At 43.4% G+C, this 19,981-nt stretch overlaps 1 protein-coding gene across 4 annotated transcripts in view; it reads left to right on the forward strand.

Annotated features, from left to right (window-relative positions):
• The first annotated feature begins 94 nt into the window (after window positions 1–94).
• CCDC93 (coiled-coil domain containing 93) overlaps window positions 95–19,981 on the forward strand; it is a 78,879-nt gene continuing 58,992 nt past the window's right edge. For 3 of the 4 annotated variants that reach the window (XM_006098227.3, XM_014463869.2, XM_023761979.1), the window contains exons 1-6: window positions 95–265; window positions 4,651–4,764; window positions 6,219–6,313; window positions 9,659–9,770; window positions 14,241–14,339; window positions 15,098–15,154. In XM_006098227.3, the coding sequence (XP_006098289.1) occupies window positions 224–265; window positions 4,651–4,764; window positions 6,219–6,313; window positions 9,659–9,770; window positions 14,241–14,339; window positions 15,098–15,154 (519 nt within the window). In that variant the 5' untranslated portion in view covers window positions 95–223. The remainder of the gene's footprint in view (window positions 266–4,650; window positions 4,765–6,218; window positions 6,314–9,658; window positions 9,771–14,240; window positions 14,340–15,097; window positions 15,155–19,981) is intronic. The other variant, XM_023761981.1, reaches the window with a different exon arrangement.

The raw sequence follows: 19,981 nt of genomic DNA on the forward strand, positions 1-19,981 counted from the left end.
CCTCCTCCGGGCCGCCTCGCGCAGGCGCAGGCTCGGCGCGCCGCGTTCCCGCCCAGCGCGCATGCTCACCGCCAAGGCGCTCCCGACCCGCGGCGGCAGCGGCGGCGGCGGCGGAGGAAGTGGCCGCTGTGCACTCCACCCCGGTAGCGGCTTCGCGGCGGGGGACAGCCTCCTCCGGCCGCTCCGCGGCTTCGGTGCCTCCGCACGTCCGTCCAGCCGGAGGATGGGGCTGCCCAGGGGGCCGGAGGGCCAGGGTCTCCCGGAGGTGAGGAGCCCCTCTTCCTGACACGTCGGGTGCCCGAGGGAGGGCCAGGCCGCGCCGGGCGCCCCGCCCCCTCCCTCAGGTGCGCCCCGCCGGGAGCCCCGGCCCGTCTGTGGGGCGCCACCGGGCCCTCCGGCGGGGGCGGGCCCCGCCTCTCCCGCTCGGGGCAGTTTCCGGACCCTCGACGCCGCGGGGCTCGCCCGGAGGCCGGGGCTGCTGCGCCATGAGTCACGAGATGCGCTTTGGGACGGTCCGGGCTCGGGTTGTGCAAAGGGCGGTGACCTCCTGGGGCCTGCCGCCCCCTGGCGGGGCCCGCGGGGGCCGGGAGGCCAGCCCACCCGCCTGGTGTCTGGGGGTTGCCCCCCGCGGTCACCCCGCGCGGAGACATTTGGGGGCCGTCCCGCAGGAGGTCGTGTCCGGCGGGGTCAGCTGTGTGGCGGGGACCGTGTGGCGGGGACCCGGCTCCGCGGGAACCGAGCCGCGTCTCCGGGCGGTAACGGTGCCTTTCCCTCCGGAGGGGTTGGCACTGAGCGCCCACTGGGTTCGAGGGCAGGATGACCAGTGGTTTCCGGATTTCCACGTTGGCTGGGGTGAAGGGGAAGTGCATTTCCCTCGGGGTGCAAATCTCACTTAGCAGGTGGCTCACATCTGCCTTCTCTCGCAGTGGGTTTACTCGAAAGCTAGTTGGTCACGTTCTCGGGAGAAATGGAGCCCACGCCGCCCCCTGTCCCTCCTAAGGTTGTGAAGAGCCGTGGGCAGGGGACTGATGTCTGGACACAAGCGGTAGCGGTTCCTTCGCTTGCGGCTGCCCCCCTTCTTGCTTCTCTGTCCCCCAACCCCCAGGTCCTTCCGTGTCACAGGGACCCACTCCTCGCGCATACAAGCTGGGCATATAGCGATGAAGGGATGGACTTGGCCGTCAGTGGGAGTTCCCAGGGTGCAAGTCCGTTTTGTTGTTACCGTAGGAAATCCTAACAAGTGTAATTAATGTCAGAGCCCTTGCGTCAGGGAAAACCTTACGCGTGAGTAGCTTTGATGGAGCCAGGAATTGTGAATATCGGGCTCTGTACTGTGATATTTTATTTGACGCTTCTTTTTTTGCCACTTCTTTATTCCAGGATGTCATCAAGTTTTTGCCTGGCCTTGGGCTGTAGGCTCCTGTCTTATCTCCCTGGTTCTATCTTAAATTCTGATTCAATGTCCCAATGTGGGGATTTTTCTAAAATAAACTTTGTTTAACCCTGCTCTAACTGCTATGTCTTATTTGTCACTTTTCCAAGAGACTAGGACAGTTCTTGGCAATTAGGAGGCGGGCAGGGTGACTATAAAATCAAGTTATTACCATTTAGTTCAACTACTAGTGCATATACTCTGTGCGATTAAGCTGTTACTAGTCCTATTAATTCACTAACATCCGTTTTTTTAAACCGTTTATGGTATGGAGGATATGCCGATAGCTGGACTTGGCCCTGCCCTCCAGCTTACATGAACGACAATACAAGGCAATTGGAAATTTAAGGTGCCTGGTTTAGGAGCTCACAGTCATTCATCTGTACCAGAATTTTAGTTTAGTTTTGTTTTGTGTTTTTTTTAACAATTGGATGTATTAACCAATCTGGTGGCTTTTTATGGCTTCAGAGGGCATTCTTTCATGCTCTTTTCTGTTTCGTGTTAATCTCTGAAATGAATTTGAAGTCTTATTGGCATTATCCATTCAGTGTCTTGTGCCAAAAAGTTATTTCGCAGGTTATATTGCAAAAGTACACTCCTCTGTTCTGGGGGTGAGTGGCTGGGAAGCATGGACTATGCATCTTCCATGGGGTGCTCCTTAGGTAGCAGTGAAGCAGGGATGATCCTCCCATGATGTTCTGTCCTCCTCTTAGAAGTGTTTTTATGATAAATGATGACTGAACAAACGAAGGCTACCTGTCTTACATCCCAGGAGTTTGAAGAAAATTCTTGTATGTATCATCCCATTTCCCCCCTACTCTACCTTTATGTACCATAACTGCTCTTTACCTTCTCTTCTATTGGAGTTTCTCCACTTATAGCTGTGTTTCACCCATCACAGATCTGTTGCCAAGGAAGAGGAGGTGTGAATAATAAATATTACCTTATTTATACATGTCCACTAATAGCTGGTGAATGCTAATCTTCAAAATCTTGGATAGGCTGGACCAGGGTCATTTGAGAGTTAAGTTAAATGAGTACTAGTGCATAGTTGTCACCTCCACCCCCATTTCAAGGGATTAACAGTCACTTTAATAATTCCTTGTTCAACTATACGCATATGTTAATAAGTATACTCCCTCTCTTGGCAGTTTGTACTTCAAAATAAACTTGACTTTCCATCATCAGTGTCATGACTATTAAAACATTTTGCTCATACATGAATGGCTTAGGTCATGCACTGTATGTAATGATTGCGCATGTCATTCTATAAAAAGTGTTTTTGAAGCCAGAATGCTGTTTCAGAACAGAGGAGTAAACATGGGTGAATATTATTTCCTTTCCTGAAACTGCTAATATAATAGTCTATTTGGAAAGATAGGCATGTTCATTAACACCAGGCATGTCACTCAAAAGAGGCTGTTACTTAATTGTGTGAATGACAGATTACAAATAAAATATAAATGCAGAGAAATGGGCATTTCAGGCTGTATTTGCCGGCTTTGACATCAAATAGGAGCTAGAATTTGCTGATGATTTGTCTGTGATCAGAGAATATTGAGAGAAGGAGGTTGGCCATAACCATGTCAGGATTGTTGTGGGGGGAGGTGAAGGATGAAGATGAAAAGATAGGTTGCAGCCAAAAATCTGGATGCCAAACTAAGACATTTGGAGTTTATCTTATAGACAGTGTATGATGCATTAATGATGAGGGCTGGGGGGTGAGCTCAAGAGGTAATGATGTGAAAGCTGTGATTTAGGAATGAATGAACAAGACAAATTACCAGAGAAGAAAGATTGAGAGGCAGTTGCAATAGTCCTGGCATGAAGTATAAACAAAAGGGAAGGGAGGATTAATGTGAGATGCTTAGTAGAGGAAGATTTAACAGGCATTGTTGAGTAAAAGAATAGTCCCAAGTGGTGGGTACAAAGATTTGAACCAGAATACCTTGGTGGTGGTTTATAGAGACACCACCTTACTTTTGGCTTTTTTTCCCCCCGGCAGTGACACAAGAGAGGAAAGGGGCACAGTTCATTAAAGTAAATGGGGGCAAAAGTACTAAAATATTTTGATAAATTTAACTTGTAAATAAACACCTGGCAGTGAAGACAGGATATACAGGGTGGGGGCAAAAGTAAGTTTACAGTTGTGAGTACACGAAACACAGAGTTTATTCTTGTATTATTATTTATTAATTACTAGAGGCCTGGTGCACAGCATTCATGCACTGGAGGAGGGGGATCCCTCAGCCCAGCCTGTGCCCTCTCATAGTCCAGGACCCCTCAGGGGATGTCTGCCTGGGGATCGGGCCTAAGCCGGCAATCAGAAATCCCTCTCGCAGTCCGGGGCTCTGGCAGTCCAGGACTCCTCACTCTTTACAGCCTGCCTGCAGCGGAGGCAGGAGAGGCTCCTGCCATCGCTGCTGCACTTGCCAGCTGTGAGCCGGCTGAGCGGCGCTCCCCTTGTGGGAGTGCACTGATCACCAGGGGGCAGCTCCTGCATTGAGCATCTGCCCCCTGGTGGTCGGTGTGCATCATGGCGACCAATCATTCTGCGGTTCAGTCAATTTGCATATTAGCCTTTTATTATATAGGATTGTATTCTTTTCTATACCAACAACTGTAAACCTACGTTTGCCCCACCCTGTAAATTTAACAATTTTTTATTATATTAGGTGAATTTATTGTTTGTAAGGCAATCCTGATATATGGCAGTAATCACCCTTTAATATTTCTGAGTTGAAAGCCTTCTTTATGTTTGTCTTAGAGATCAAAAAGAGAAGTGTGGAGAGGCATACATATTTGAATTCTTTGTTCTTGCCCTCTTTAAAATAATATGGATCAAAATGAGTATGAAGTTAAAAAAACACAAAAACACCTTGTTCCTCTGTAAGGGATTTATAATCTAGTTGAGAAGCCTGTCAAGTACACCATGTCTTAGAGAACAGGGAGGTAACATGCCTTAACCTTCCTTTCTCTGGATTCCTTCAGCACCTAGTAAGTAGGCTATGCTACCTGTGTCTTCTGCCCTCACCTGTGATGATTAGAAGAGAAACCTGGGGAGTCTCTTCTGTGAAACTCTGGCAGCTCTGTGGGCCATGCTCCTTCATGACTGCAATGATATAGCCAATTCACCTGACAATGTTGTGGCATGAGGAGCTATATCTGGTGTTTCTCTATTCAAGGTAGCTTTTACAGCTTTTCACCTTTTGTTTTAGGTAGAAACAAGAGAAGATGAAGAACAAAATGTCAAGTTAACTGAAATTCTGGAGCTCTTGGTTGCAGCTGGGTATTTCAGGGCAAGAATTAAAGGCTTGTCACCTTTTGATAAGGTAAGAAGACATCTTTCTAACTATTAGGCCATTTTTTTGTCAGGATGGCATGGTTAACTATGGAAAGGAGGAAGAGATTGTATTTTTCCTTTCTCCATGTCTGTGTTTCCATTTCTCCCTTATTCAGATTTGTTATGGAAGTGTTTCTTATTAAAAGAAAATAATAACATATCAGTAGACACACTTTGAATTCCTTTTCTATGCATGAAATTTGGAAATGCAAATAAGCAAAAGAAATAGTTCATTTCAAGGAATTTACAGTTTGGGTGGGAAAATAAAACTTACATAAAATAAAATAATCTGACTTAATAAGGAGCCATCCCAAATCAGTGTGTTCACAGACAATTGTCAGATTTCCTGTGGGTGGATGGTAAATGCTTAGTTTGGAGGAGGGAGAAGTCACTATGGGGTGAAGTTTAATTCAGCAGAATCTTGAACAATTACTATGCACAAGGCATAGTACTGGGTGTTGAGGGCACAGAGGTAAGACAGACACCCAGTACTCAAAGGCCTCGACTTCTATAGCATAGGGAAAAGAGACAAGTATACCAACATGCACAGAATAAGTGGCACAATGCAGTAAGTACTACTGCAGTGAACTGTATACAGACATGAAGCGTCCACATCAGACAGGACAGGCCAGGAAAGCTTCCTGGTGGAAAAAGGTGTTGAGTGCTCCAGTGGGCCACAGTGCTGGCTGCGCATAACAGAATCACTGTGCATTGTTTCAGCATACAGATGTCTAGGCCTCATCCATTGAAATTCTGGTCATTTAGGTCTGGGCTGGGGCCTGGAATCTGTATGTTATTAGGCATCTCACGTGGGTCTAAGCACAGCCAGAAGTAAGATTGCTATTTTTTTTTTTCAATTTCAAAATGGATTTTTAGCCTTAGTCTCATTTGCATCTCAGAGAAATCCTATGGGAAAAGTAGAGCAGGAATTCACATCTCCTTTAGGTAGGTGAAAAAAATTAGAGGTATGAAAATAAAGTAATGAGCCACAAAATGTCAGTTTTGCTACTCGTGTCTGGTCTATTAAACAGATAATCTCTCTGGAATCTAGCACTACTCAAAACTGGTTTAAGACTTCTCTCACCTAAGAATTAATGTCTGCCTCCTTCAGTATAAAGCAAGTCTATGTCCATTTAGTAATAAAAGTCACTTTCTCAGTCACACTAGCCACATTTCAAGTGCTCAGTAACCACATGTGGCTAACAGCTGCTGTATTGGACAGTGCAGGTACAGAACCTTGCTATCACTGCAGAAAGTTTTATCCAGCAGTGCTAGCTTAGATGAATTGTAGTTGATGAAGTCAGGACATATACACTCTCTCTAACAATACATAATTTTTATGTTTATTGAGTCTGTAAAATATATTTATATGTTGACTACCTTTGACTTCTTCCCCTCTCCCCAAGCTAGAAAGAAGAAACACATATTTTCTTTGTCTTGCAGGTGGTAGGAGGAATGACTTGGTGCATTACCACTTGCAACTTTGATGTAGATGTTGATTTGCTCTTTCAAGAAAACTCTACAATAGGTCAAAAAATGTAAGTTGTTAGGGTTTGCCATGGAAGAGCCAAAAAAAAGGAGAAGAGAGTAACTTTTGAGTGCCTACTATGTGCCAGAAGTTGTGTTAGACATTGTACTTATTTTAGTTTTCATTACAACAGGTAATATCGCAGTTATAGATTACAAAACTGGGAATGAAATAAACCAAGGTCACACAGGTAGCATATAAGAGTCATTTCAGTGTTCAGGCTATTTCTAACACTTTTTAAAAACTTTTTTCCAGTTTTATTGAGATATAATTGACGCATCACATTTATAGCTTAAGGTATACAACATAATGCTTTGAGTTTATATACACTGTAAAATAATTACCACTACAAGTTAGCATCCATCATCTCACATAGGTATAAATTTTTTCTCCTCAAGATAAGAACTTTTAAGATCTACTCTCTTAGCAACTTTCAGATATACAGTGTAGTGTTGATAAAATGGCATGCTATACATTACATCCCCAGAACTTATTTATCTTATAATGGAACTTTGTACCTTTTGACCAACTTTACCCATTTCATCCACCTCCACCTCTGCTAACCACCAATCTATTCTCTCTTTCTATGAGTTCAATTAAGAAAGTCCACATAGTATTTGCCTTTCTTTGACTTATTTCATTTAGCAAAGTGCCCTCAAGGCTATCCATGGTGTTGCAAATAGCAGGATTTCCTTCTTTTTTATGGCTTAGTAACATTCCATTGTATGTATATGCTACATTTATTCATCTGTTGATGGACACTTAGGTTATTCCTATGTCTTGGCTATTGCAAATAATGCTGCAGTGAATATGGGGATTCACATATCTCTTCGAGATAGTGATTTTCTTTCTAATATATACCCAGAAATGAAATTTCTGGATCATATGATAGATCTAATTTTAATTTTTTGAGGAACCTCCATGCTGTTTTTCCATAGTGGCTAGTTGCACCAACAGTACACAAAGTTTCCTTTTTCTCCACATCCTGCCAGCACTTGTTATCTCTTGTCTTTTTTTTAAATATATTTTTATTGATTTCAGAGAGAAAGAGAGAGGGAGAAATAGATAGAAACATCAATGATGTGAGAGAATCATTGATCAGTTGCCTCCTGCATGCCCCACACTGGTTGTTGTTGGGAGTCCCAGCCTCATTTTTAAGTTACTGACTGGTTGTAGGGCAATCAATAACCTTATGCAAACGCATAAATCTATACCACTAGAGGGAGCTTTCCTCCTACTGAACCAAAAGATAACTCAAGAAAGGTGGCCCCCCACATGTATAAATAGTTAAAACCTGCCTGGACAAGGAGACAGAGCCAGGGTTGGTAATCATTTTCATTTGCTAAGCTTGGAGTTTGGGAGCAGGGTCAATTTAGCACCCATTTCTTCCCCTCTCAGGTTTCAAGGTATAGGAGTCTTATGGAGATGAAAATAAAATTTCTCAGAGAGAGAGCCTTAGATGTTGCCAAATAGGTTTGTTAATATTTCTCTACTAAATTATTCAGTTTGAGCCCCAGGAACGGCTGGACCATGGGCTGCCCCACTGGGGCAGGGCACATATCTGATGGCAGAAAGAAGCATGTGACCCATAAGCTGCTCAGAAAGGAGGGGCTACAGGAGTGGCTGGGCCATGTGACAATTTTCTTTCATATCTCAGACCTTTTGGATAAATCACACCTCCTGTATGATTCCATTCTGGGAGGTGAATATTCCTTACCTTCTGTGCATGTGTACAATAGATTATCAGTCTTAATATTTTTCTCTTAACATTGCACTTGGCATTATTACATATCAGTGGAGCTGGGATGTGGCTGTTTCCCTCTGCAGTTTTAACCTTGATCCCACCTTGTACAGCTACTTTCTGTATATAAATGTTTTTGTAGTGTGTTCTCCAGGGACCATTCCCTGGGAAGCCATTTAGTTTTTGTCCCTAGATTACTTAGTTCCTACCAAGACTGAGGAGATGAAACATACTAAGGGAACATAGGTAAGACAATAATTGCTCTCACCCAGGCCTGAGTTAGATTTTGGTCTTAAGAATGTCTGTCTCCTGTAAAGGATTATGGAACTGCAGGAAGATAAAGTTGTACAAGATTTATTTGAACCGGGAACACTTCTGGTGGACCCAAAATCACTGAATTTGAAGCAACTGGTAAGACCTGGTGACCTCATTCACCAGGGCATTCGTCCATTAGCAAATAGTCCTATACTTGTAGACAATGCCACAATATTTGCTATATCTGGCTAAGATTTTTTTAAGGTTCTTAAGTGGGGATATAACCTAAATTATCCATGTAGTCTGAGCCAAAAGCCCGCGTTTCTCCATATGGCCCCTTCTGGCCCATACCTTGTAACTGTTTCTCAAGCTTCCTTATCTGTGTGCCATGGCTTTGGGGTTTAGCAGAACCACTAAATAACCTTTATTCACTCCTCTGATTCAATTAAGATAGACAAAGATTGTTGGAGATCAAATATCATCTGATTAGAGAAGGAGGCTTAAATCTGTGGTAAAATGGACTTGTACACAAGTCCCTCTATCACTCCTACCAGAAAACTGTCCCAACCAGGCCCTGTTTGAACTGGAAAACCTGTCCAGCAGGTGGAGGTTTCCCTCCTGACTGAGACAAGAATGCTTTAGACCTGGGAGCCTGATTCCTCCCCTCCTATTCCAGAGCCTCTTAGGAGGAAAACTGAGGTAAGGTGTTAGAGAGAGATCAGTGTCCCTCAGGAGCAGTCGGAAATTTCTCTCTGGAAAAAGAAGAGTGAGGATGCATGCTTCTCTCAAATCTACCATTGATTTTAGAGTATCAAAACATTAAAGGTGACTTTTTATTTTAAAAATACTTTTGTACCAGAGTAGAGAACTCCCAACTTTTTCTTGAGCTTGTGGCACCGTGTTTCATCTTGTTCTGGACACGTGGCCTGACTGATATTTACAACAATTTTTTAAATGTGTAACCGGTGTTTCCCAGACTTTTGGAAAAAGTAGGTCAGTAAAATGAAATGTAAAAGAACATAGGCTACTGATAACTTTTTACTTTATCATGTAAAAATGTTAAAAAATAATTACTACCTCAAACATCACCATGATTTCATAAAGAATCAGAATATTTTAATATAAAAAAGTAGGAAGCACACAATCTTAGAATAAAGGATGAAGGCAGTGTTGTGGCCTTATATGCACACATCTAAATTGTGCCTATTTTTCCTAATTTTGCAGTCAGTCAGGAGAAACTTGGTCATGGTCTGGCATTGAGAAGCCTCAGATTTTTCTGGGATGCTGCCCAGACTTGAGAGATGTCTTAAGAGCCACTTAGTGTGTTCTCACTCTTTGCTTGTTGTTTATTCCAAATAGAGCTCTATCAGAAAAAATTGTCTCTGTTCTGCCAAGAATGAAGTGTCCACACCAGCTGGAGCCTCACCAGATCCAGGGGATGGATTTTATTCACATATTTCCCGTTGTTCAGGTGAGAGTCTTGGTGTGGTTTCTTGTCCTCTGAACGTTGAATTCCTGTAACGGGTCTAACTCCTGGGCTGCCTGGCCTAGATCCTGGATCTAACGGGTGTGGTGTGGATTTGGTGGCAGCAAAACATGATGATGTTTCCTGATGTCATCCTCAGAAGGTCGCTGGTACTCCTCCTCCCCTAGTTTCACAGTCACCTGATCTCTGAATGTCCCCATTAGTTGCTTTTCATTGTCCTTTTGGTAAAGATAAGACTCCACAGCCCCCATGCTCTGCTTGCTTCCAACCAGTCCAGCCTCATTCCTTGCTTTCCTTTGTTCTTTCTTTTTCGGTTCCTCTGACTTTCAGATTTTCTCATAGTTATTATGCTTCCCCCTGTCACGGGCCTTTCCCCCAAGTTGGAAAGCTCTTCTCTTTTCTGTTTAATTCTTACTTGTTCAGACCTCAGTTCTACCAAGCCTCCTCAAGAAAGCTTCTCCTTACCCAATAATCTAGAGCAGGTTCCTGCCATATCCATTCATATGGCCACATTCCCTTTCTTCACAGGAATAACCCTTACTGTAGTTTGTACCATGTATATTCAAGTGTGTGATTATTTATCTGTCTCTCCATCCAACTGTAAGCTTCATGAGGGCAGGCACCGTGTCTGTCTTGCTCACTGTTGTGCTTCTAGCACCTCATGGACTTCTGGCGCTTTGTAGGCATTCAGTGCTGTTTGATGACTAAATGTCTGTCGGGAGGCTTATGACCACCTCAGTTTTTCCCCAGGACCCTGTGATTAAGTGCTTCGCGCTGTCCAGCTCCCAGTATTCTCTGCAGTTCTTGTGTGCCTCCCCTCCAGGCGCTTGGAAAGAGGAGGAGCAAAGGGACTCACTCACCTTTGTTGCCTGTGCTGTGAACACTGCTTTGCATCTGATCCTAATAGAGCCTTTGAAGCTTCTGTTATAATCTCAGTCTAACATTTGAGGACAGTGAGACTCAGAAAGGGTAATTGATTTGCCTACAGGCAGAGTAGCACAGCAAAGGTTCCAGTCTAAAGGCTCTGTCTCCAAGCCTTGTCCTTTCCCACTCTCCATTCATGCAGCCGGCAAGGAGAAGGCCATGCAGCGTTGGCTAGAAACGTCTTCTAAGTCTGTGTCAAGATTATATAGTGTAGGTGCATGGACTCTGGAGACTTCCTGGGTTCAAATCTTGGCTCTGATGTGTGACCTTAGGCAAAGACTTAACTTCTGTTAAATAGAAATAATAATAGTACCTACCTGATAGGATGAGAATTATGTTATTTTGTGTAAAGCACTTGCCTGAAGGACTGGCCCATTTAGTAAGTGCTTTAAATAAGTATTATATAGTTGTTTCTGTTGTTATTACTGTTACTGGGAATCTTCCCTGCATTAGACTTCAAATCACATACCATGAAATTTGTAAATTTGAGCCTAAGACTTTTACTCAAAATTTGATTTGTATCTTTGGTAGACTTTTGTCTCTCTGATTCAAGTAAAGGGTACCTAATTCTTTTTGTGAAAACAAAGTAGGGACCCTGTGTTGATTGGTCCCGAAACACTATTACTCTGTGAAGTTGTTGCCTTTCCCACCCCCAGAAGCCTGGATCTCTAGTGATTAGACCTACTCAACCCTCTGTTGGAACTTTGAGGGCAAAAAATCTAGTCCAGATGTGAAAAGGGATGAAAGGGAAGTGCTCTTCTCTAGTTTGGGCATTTGAGTGTCTGAATGAACGGTTCTGTTTTGTGAGTAGAATGCTGGAGAGCTTTCTGTCTTAATATGAGAGCCTAGGCTAATGATTATTAGATTTCTTAATTTCATGGACCTGTAAAATTTAAAAGCAAAAATGGAGGTTGACTGACAGTGCACCTGTATTTTGCAAGGTAAGTATGCTTTTTTCTTTTTTTTTAATCCTCACCCGAGGATATTTTTTCATTGATTTCTAGAGAGAGGGAAAGGCAGAGAGAAACATCGATGTGAGAGGAACACGTGATTGGTTGCCTCCACAGGCCCAACCAGGGCCTGGGGCCAGGCCGGTGTGGAGCCTGCAACCGAGGTACATGCCCTTGACCAGAATCGAACCTGGGACCCTTCAGTCCACAGGCCAACACTCTGTCCACTGAGCAAAACCCACTAGGGCAGGCAAGGATGCTTTTTAAACTAACAGCTGCCTTACTTTCATCGTCTTTTCCTAAAAGAAATATCATTTAGCCCCAATCTCAGACTAAGGGCAAGTCTTCAAATTTAATACCTTTAGCATTATGAAAAACTCACCACATGCCTATAGTTTTTTCCTGTTTTGCTGGTGACCAATGAAAGAACAGTCATAGACCATCGATTGGGAACCATTGAATTAATTGTCCATGTGTTAGAGGCTCACTACCCACGTTCACATAGCGAAGCTACAGTAATGCATTCTGAATGCTAGCCAAGAGGAAAACCATCAAACTTCCAGCCACTGTTAGTTCTAGGTCACATCTTTTTCTCCCATGAGGACATGTAAATCCTGTGAGGGTAAATATTTTTTTTCAAATGGTTGGGATCCGTGGCAGAGCTTGGTCGTCTAAGAAGTTCCCTCTATAACCCTTCATACTGGGAACTCCAAAACAGAGCAGTCATTTCTCTCAAGGAATCAGTGACTCAACAGGCTTTACTCTCCTTATGTGATCACACTCTCCAGGATCCAGCCACGTAATAACTCCAGTATAGATCTGATTAATAGAGGTAAATCTGAATAAGAAACAAGTATGAAAGGCTGGAAACTGGCTCTCCCCATCTGAAGGAAAGCAGAGCAAAATTGAGTTGAGGAAGAGTCAGCCTCCTTAGTTATCCTGGGCCATGGTGTTGCATGGGGTTTGGGTAAGAGGCTAGGCAGTGGTTCTCAACCTTCCTATGCCGCGACCCTTTAATACAGTTCCTCATGTTGTGGTGACCCCCAATTTCATTGTTACAAATTGAACATAATTAAAGCATAGTGATTAATCACAAAAACAATATGTAATTATATACGTGTTTTCCGATGGTCTTAGGCGACCCCTGTGAAAGGGTCTCGACCCACAGATTGAGAACCGCTGGGCTAGAGTAATTCTGAATGCTGTCTGACTTTCTGCCCTCCTTCTGGATTTTAGTCAGTACCTGAGGTCATTGTTTGGAGTAATGGAAATAAATGGAAGATATTAACAACAAAAGAATATTCCTCATATAGTTACTTGCAGCTACCCCTATCCTGGGCAACTTCTTAAACATTTACTTCCTAAATGTGACCTTTACCTGAGCTGGCCCCCTCAGTGAGCAAGCATTCTTTCTATCCCTGTGGGAACAGCATGTTATATGCCATGTGTCTACTTTCTTAGGTAACAAAATTTTCCAAATTTGGCTGTGCTCTTGAGGAAACTCAACTATTATCCAAAAACTGCTATTGAGATGTAATAGCTTTCTCTGGAGAGGGAAGCTTTCTCTGACAGATGGGATCCCCTTCCATAATGTTCTTCAGTAATAAAGGGAATGAATGAAGAGCCAGGGCAGGAGAAGAGAAGGCCCTTTTTTGCTCTTTGCATTCTTACCTAAGAGCACCTGGATCTTCCGCAGGTTATGGGGTGTGGGTGTGTGCATGTGTGTGTTTTAATTAACTGGAGTTTTAAGTAGGGAAAAATGAAGAGCAGCTACTTCTGCTTATCAGCTCATTAGAACTGGGAAACATTTATAATAAAATCCATCTGACCAGTCTTCTGGTGTGGAAGACTCTCCCAGTTGTGACTCACAGCATTGTGGCTTGCTAGCTATGGATCAGTGGGCAAATTACGTGGCCTCAGAGCTTCAGGTTCTGTAAAACGCAGCCAGTACCAACTGCTTTATCATGTGTGGAGTAAGAGAGAAATGTTGTGAGTACCAAACTGACCCAGAGCCTAGGGCTATTACTCAGTACACCCTATTCTCAAATCTGAATATCTGGGAGATTTTTTTTATCTGTCAAATGAGGGGTTACACTAGGTATTCTCTGTGGTTCTTCCCTATTCTCTGGTCTGTGGTGCAAGCAGCCCAGGAGAAAGTTACATTAAGATCTGCTAGAACCAGTTGGCTGTGGGGAATAGCTCTGTTTGTGTTATGCTTCAGGTACTTACTTACAGAGCACTCTAGTACTTGTGATTTCATGTGCTCCCACAACTTCACCTCTGCTTTATGCAGAGGGGGGAACTGAGTCCTGAGGATCTGAGGTGAGGCTTTAAAGCTTCTGCACAGCTACTCTGCTCTAGGTCCCACTGGGTCTTAGCATCCAGACGCCTAGTTGGTGGCTTTGTTTCCATTTATTTCCATCACTCATAAGGGTTTTTTAGGACAGTACACGTTGATAGTTTCTCATCACCTGGTCCATTAAAATATGGTGATTTGGGTTCCTGAGTTGTGCCATCTCTGAGTTGACCTTCACCGTGGTAGGATTTCATCCTTACTCACATTTCTAACTTTCTTCCCCAGTGGCTGGTGAAGCGAGCTATAGAAACAAAAGAAGAGATGGGTGACTACATCCGCTCCTACTCTATATCCCAGTTCCAGAAAACCTACAGTCTCCCTGAGGTCAGTTTTTTACTGTTCTTGTCTGCTGAGACATGAGTGCATACTTAGAGCCTCCCTGGGAAGAAGCTCAGTAAGCTCAGGCTGCCTGCCTGCCCCTTCCTGCGTGCCATCTCTGCCTCCACTGCGTCAGCATTGAAACGGGGCCTCCTGGTTCATTTGAGCTGTCTCTTTTAGGGGGTGCTGAGTATAAAGCCCTACAATTTTGTCCTTTTGTTTAAGAACTTTTCTTAAATTACAAGAACACGAGTATATTTTTGTATAGCCATATAAATGTTTTCGAGAGACCACCTGCGTAGGACATTCCTATATTAACAGTTTAATAATAATCTCAACAACAGCTGATAGCCATCGTAATCCTTACTATATTCTAGTCCAAGCATACCACATACCTTCTACTCCTTAATCCTCTCAACTGCTCCCTGAGATGGGCGATGTTGTCCCGTTTTACGGATGGAGAAACTGAGGCTTAGAGATTAGGTAACTTGCCTGAGATTTCAGAGCTCATAAGGATTTGAAATGAGACCACTTGTCTGCACCTATGGTTCCCCTTTTTCTTACCAGCTATAGGAATCTGTTTTAAGACCTGCAGAGGCTCTAACTTTTTCCCATACATAATATATTTCAATTTGTTAGAAAATTGAGACTTCTTCAGGTGAAGTTATGATGTGAAGTCAGTTTGTAAGACAGATTTCTGAGCAGTCCAGTTGAGTTTCCGTCTTCACACAAGATTTGTTTAATCCCTGTTTTTTGTTGTACAGGATGATGACTTCATAAAGAGGAAAGAAAAGGCCATCAAGACAGTTGTTGACCTCTCAGTAAGTTCCCCTGCCCTGATCCATCTGTAAAAGAAGCATATAGACTCACAGCCTCCAAATAGCGCTTTGATTTAAATCACAAAACCCTGCTGCCTGAGGTTTCTGTCTGCTGGGATTGTCCAGGAGCTGACTAACCTCTGGTGGGTGTGAAGGAAGCCCTGCCTGTCTCTGTGCCCCATATTTGGACACCAACATTCATGGGTAGACCTTGCCACAACCACTGCCCTCTGTTTTTCTTAGCTCCCATTTTAATGGAGAAATTTTTGAAACCCGAAGCCCTTCCTCATTTGTGCCAGTGGCAGGTGTAAACTTTGAATAGCTCAAAAGAAGCAGATGATGAACTGGAGATGGTAAACTGAGATTATCGCCCCTTTGGTGGCTTTGGAGAGGCAGAATAGCTTCTGAGCTTGTGCAGGAAACTCTGGAATGTCCTTTGTCACCATACACAGTGTTTCTTGACACAGGGGACTGAATACATGTGTCCACTTCCCCAGTGCAAGGGACAGAGGAGAGATTTGGGCCTTTTCAAAACACTCTGTGCCAGAGTCCAGCAGAACCTTGTCAGCCCACCCCACCTCACTCCCAGCTTTCCTACCTGAGGTGATGGGAATGAAGCCTCAATGCCTGGGTGTAAATTCTCTTCTGAAAATAATTTATAGCGTTATTTTGCACATTTTTCACTTTAAGAATAAGTATGGAAAAAAAATAAAGTAAGTGTGGGTCTCCCAAGAACAATCATTTGATGATGAAAGACATGAAGTGCTTGTTTAAAACAAACAAAAAGTGTCTTTCTCACTTTATAGTTGTAATTTGTATCTTTAATCAGTTCCATTTTGGAAATGGAGGGAATGAAAACCTTTAATATAGTTATACTCTGCAGCCAGACACTGTTTTCAAAATTGGTAGCAGTATCTATACTAATAAAAGGGTAATATGCTAATTAGACTGGGAGACCTTCCGGGAGACGGGCCTGGGAGGGTAGTTGTGGGCCATGAGGCCAGCAGGGGAGGGCAGTTGGGGGCCATGAGGCCGGCAGTTGGACATCCCCTGAGGGGTCCCAGATTGGAGAGGGTGCAGGCCGGGCTGAGGGACCAACACACACACCCCCGCCCCTCCAGTGCATGAATTTCGTGCACCGGGCCACTAGTTAAGTAATAAGAAAAAGAGCACTTAATATGACATAGAGTAAATTTTTCCTGGTTATGAAATAAGTGTTCAGTTTAGAACAGGGGTGGGCAAACTTTTTGACTCGAGGGCCACAATGGGTTCTTAAACTGGACCGTAGGGCCGGAACAAAAGCATGGATGGAGTGTTTGTGTGAACTAATATAAATTCAAAGTAAACATCATTACATAAAAGGGTACGGTCTTTTTTTTTTTTTTTAGTTTTATTCATTTCAAACGGGCCGGATCCGGCCCGCGGGCCATAGTTTGCCCACGGCTGGTTTAGAATTTCTTTAAAGTTTTTTTTTTAGGTTGACAGATGCAGGGGAAGAAAATCAACCTTAATCTCACAATGCAGAAGCAGCCACTTTTGATGGTCAGATGTATTTCTTTCATGTTTTTAATATGCATTTTTATACTGAATTAGAATTGTACTTTAAATACAATTTTATAGGGGTTTTTTTCACTTAGCAACACAGTCTTTAAGCTATTAAAAATTTTTCCTAACAGCATTTGTCATGACAAATAATAACCAGTTGGTTGGATATGCTGTTGCTTTCCCTAATTTTAAATGATGCTTCATATCTGGAAAGATGGGAGAACCAAGCATTACCTCTTATTGGGGAGCCAGGGAAAGAGAAGGGAAATTCTTTTTGAATTTTATAGTAAGTTTGTGTATTACCTACTCAAACACAGGAGCCATGAGGTTATATAAGTTGCCCAAGGTCACATTGGTGATGATGGAGCCACAATGCAAACCACTGTGCTGTGAATCTCTAGATAAAAAGATGTTTGCAGCTGATTAGAAAATAATAAGATAAAGAAAAATGAAAAAAAATATTTACAAGTCTCTTGGATAGTTTGTATTGCTTAGTTTATTTCCTTTTTTTTATGTGTGAACTAACTCATCAGTTGATTATCATACAGTTTTAGCAGGAATGGTATTTAGCAGGGAGTATTCCTATAGCTGACTAGAGCCAGGCCGTGGGTTTTATTTTCTTCTCTCCCTAGCTACTGAAAATAGGCCTCACTTCCAGATGTTTAGGTTTCTCAGCTGAGCTCCATTACCATTAACTTTCATTCCTCCCACCCTGGAACTCTGCAAGGGCTTCCTTGCAGCCTTGAAACAAGTCCCAGAAGTTCCAGGGAGACTCCAGGCCTGCAGTGCATGTCACGGGCTCATTCTATGAGTCAGCATAAGAAATGAAAGAGCTTGCTGCTTTTTGTTGGTTGTCACTCTTCCCAAGGGGGATCCTTCCCTCAGTAAAGGGAATGAAATTTTTCCTAGGTAACCAGAAGTTGTGGCTCTTTGGAAGTCTCGGGTTCTGAATGGGTTATTCCTTCAGTCTTTTCCCAGTCTCCTTTCAGGTGCCTCATCAGAATTTCTTACCTGCAACTTATTGACTAGCCTAAAATTCAAAGTTTAAATTGTGAATGCTAAATTAAGGATTAAAGTAAGGTCTAACATACAGGTCCCTAGTTTCTAGGCCCAGCCATAAAATGTATGCAGCACCCGTGTATTGATTGAGTGCCTAATTCCTCACCAACACTCCGGGAGTTATATATTATTATTTGCATTTCATAATTAGGTAGTTGAAGCTCAGAAGGGCTAGTAATTCCCTACATAGATGCAGAGTTAGGAACAGGCAGCAGATTTTGATTTTATAACTGACTCCTCTGACACAATAGATGTTGGTACTTGTCCAGTTTTCTCCCTCCTTACCTGCTCTCTGATTCCCCACATATCTTGGCACCAATTTTGCAATACTGTTCTTGACTTTAGGACTCTGGGCTGTTGTTCATCTGGGTCCCAGAGACTCAGGCACATCACCCAAGTGATTGGGAGCTCCTCTGCCACATCAGAAGTCATTTATAGGACATTTACTCTGACTGTTCCCATTTGAAGACCCTTTCTCCAGCTGGAGAATGTTTGCCAAATGGAAGTTGTCATATTTTCTTTTTTCATCAATTAACATGATACCATTGTGCTTCAACCAGCAGGTGTTTACTTATTCTTGCTTAGAAATAACCTCTTCTTAAAAAATAAATTATAAACATTTTAATATTTTTCAAAGCATGTAACTTATTCTTGTCTTTAGCCAAACTTATAGCACATTGTATGCGGGAAACGTATTTATACGTTTTATGTTGACTGTAAGTAGTAGAGCGCGGGACACGTATTAATACGTTTTTTTATAGACTAGCGGTAGAATGCGGGTAACGTATAAATACGTCAACTAAAGTTATCGTAATTTTACTGAACGTTGCCATTTGCGCAAAAAATTAGCAAAAATGGCCCGCGCCACCTGTTAGCGCGCGATAAAAACTACCCGCAAACAATGTAATAGGACTCGTTCCGTCTTTTACATTTGTCCTTGGTCATATAGCCCACCCATTTTTTTTTTTTTTGGTGCATGATTTTTTGTTTTTAAAGAACTTATTTTCTTTTATGCTAGCACTACTAATAATAATGAAAAATTAGGAAACTGAGGAAAAGTACAAAGCTATATCACCCATGATCTCACCAGCCAGGGATAATCACTGATACTCTAAGTAGGAAATACAGAATTATGGATATCAATATAGAGAATTAGAAAACGCAAAAAAAGAAAAACAGTATTATACTGTACTAGGGGCCCAGTGCACGAATTTGTGCACCTTGAAAGGAACTGTGGGCCGTGAGGCTGCAGTAGGCACAGGGGCGGGTCTCGGCCCATCCTCTGCACCCCCGCCCGGCCTCTCCTGGCACAGCCCCAGTCCCCTGTCTACCCGCAGCCCCGCTCCCGCCTCTGCCACTCCCATGCGCTGACGGCACCGGCCCCACTCACACCCGCTGACAGTGCAGAGTGATTGGGGCCGGAGTGAATGGGTGCGAGTGGGGCCAGCACCATCAGCAGGTGTGAGCAGCGGCTACTGCCCCAATCGCCCCTCAGGAGCAGGGGGAGGTTAAGAAGCTCTCAGAGGTGATCAGGGCCGGCAACTACTGCTCACACCCACTGATGGTGTCAAGTGATCGGGACTGGCGCCGAGCACTGGCAGTGGGTGCGAGTGGCGGCTCCAGTGCCAGCAGAGGGTGCAAGTGGGGCCAGTGCCGGCAGCAGGTGCAAGTGCCGGGCGGGACCATGGCACGCAGGAGCAAAGAATTTTCAGTAACCAGCAGAAATTCACCCTGATGACCGTGACCAGCGCCCTGGCTTGGTCTGGTGCCCCCACTCACCTGCTCCACCATCCTGCAGCAGCCAACATCCACCATGTTCCACACACACCCCCTAGTGGTCAGTGCACGTCATAGTGCCTGGTTGTTCAGTTATTCTGCCATTTGGTCTATTGGCATATTAGCCTTTTATTATATAGGATATTCTATTTTGGTACAGTCTTATTTTGCTCATATAAGCTGGGCTATCTTTGCACCAATAAATATACCTCCCTCACATTTTTAGTGTCTGTAGATTATTCATTGTGTGTTACTAATTTAATTAGCTTAGTTTGGGGAGGGCATGATGTAGGACATCCTCATAGCTCCTTTTTTCTTTTATCTTTAATTATTTACTTAGAATACCTGCCTTGAAGTGGAATTGGGTTAAAGGTTTTAAGCCTAAGGCTGTTAGTACCTTTTGCCAGATTGCCAGGCAGAAAAGCTGTCGTGAACTGTAACTTGAGTTTA

The sequence above is a fragment of the Myotis lucifugus genome, unplaced genomic scaffold (assembly GCF_000147115.1).
Source record: "Myotis lucifugus unplaced genomic scaffold, Myoluc2.0 scaffold_224, whole genome shotgun sequence".
In the NCBI taxonomy this organism is placed as follows: domain Eukaryota; kingdom Metazoa; phylum Chordata; class Mammalia; order Chiroptera; family Vespertilionidae; genus Myotis; species Myotis lucifugus.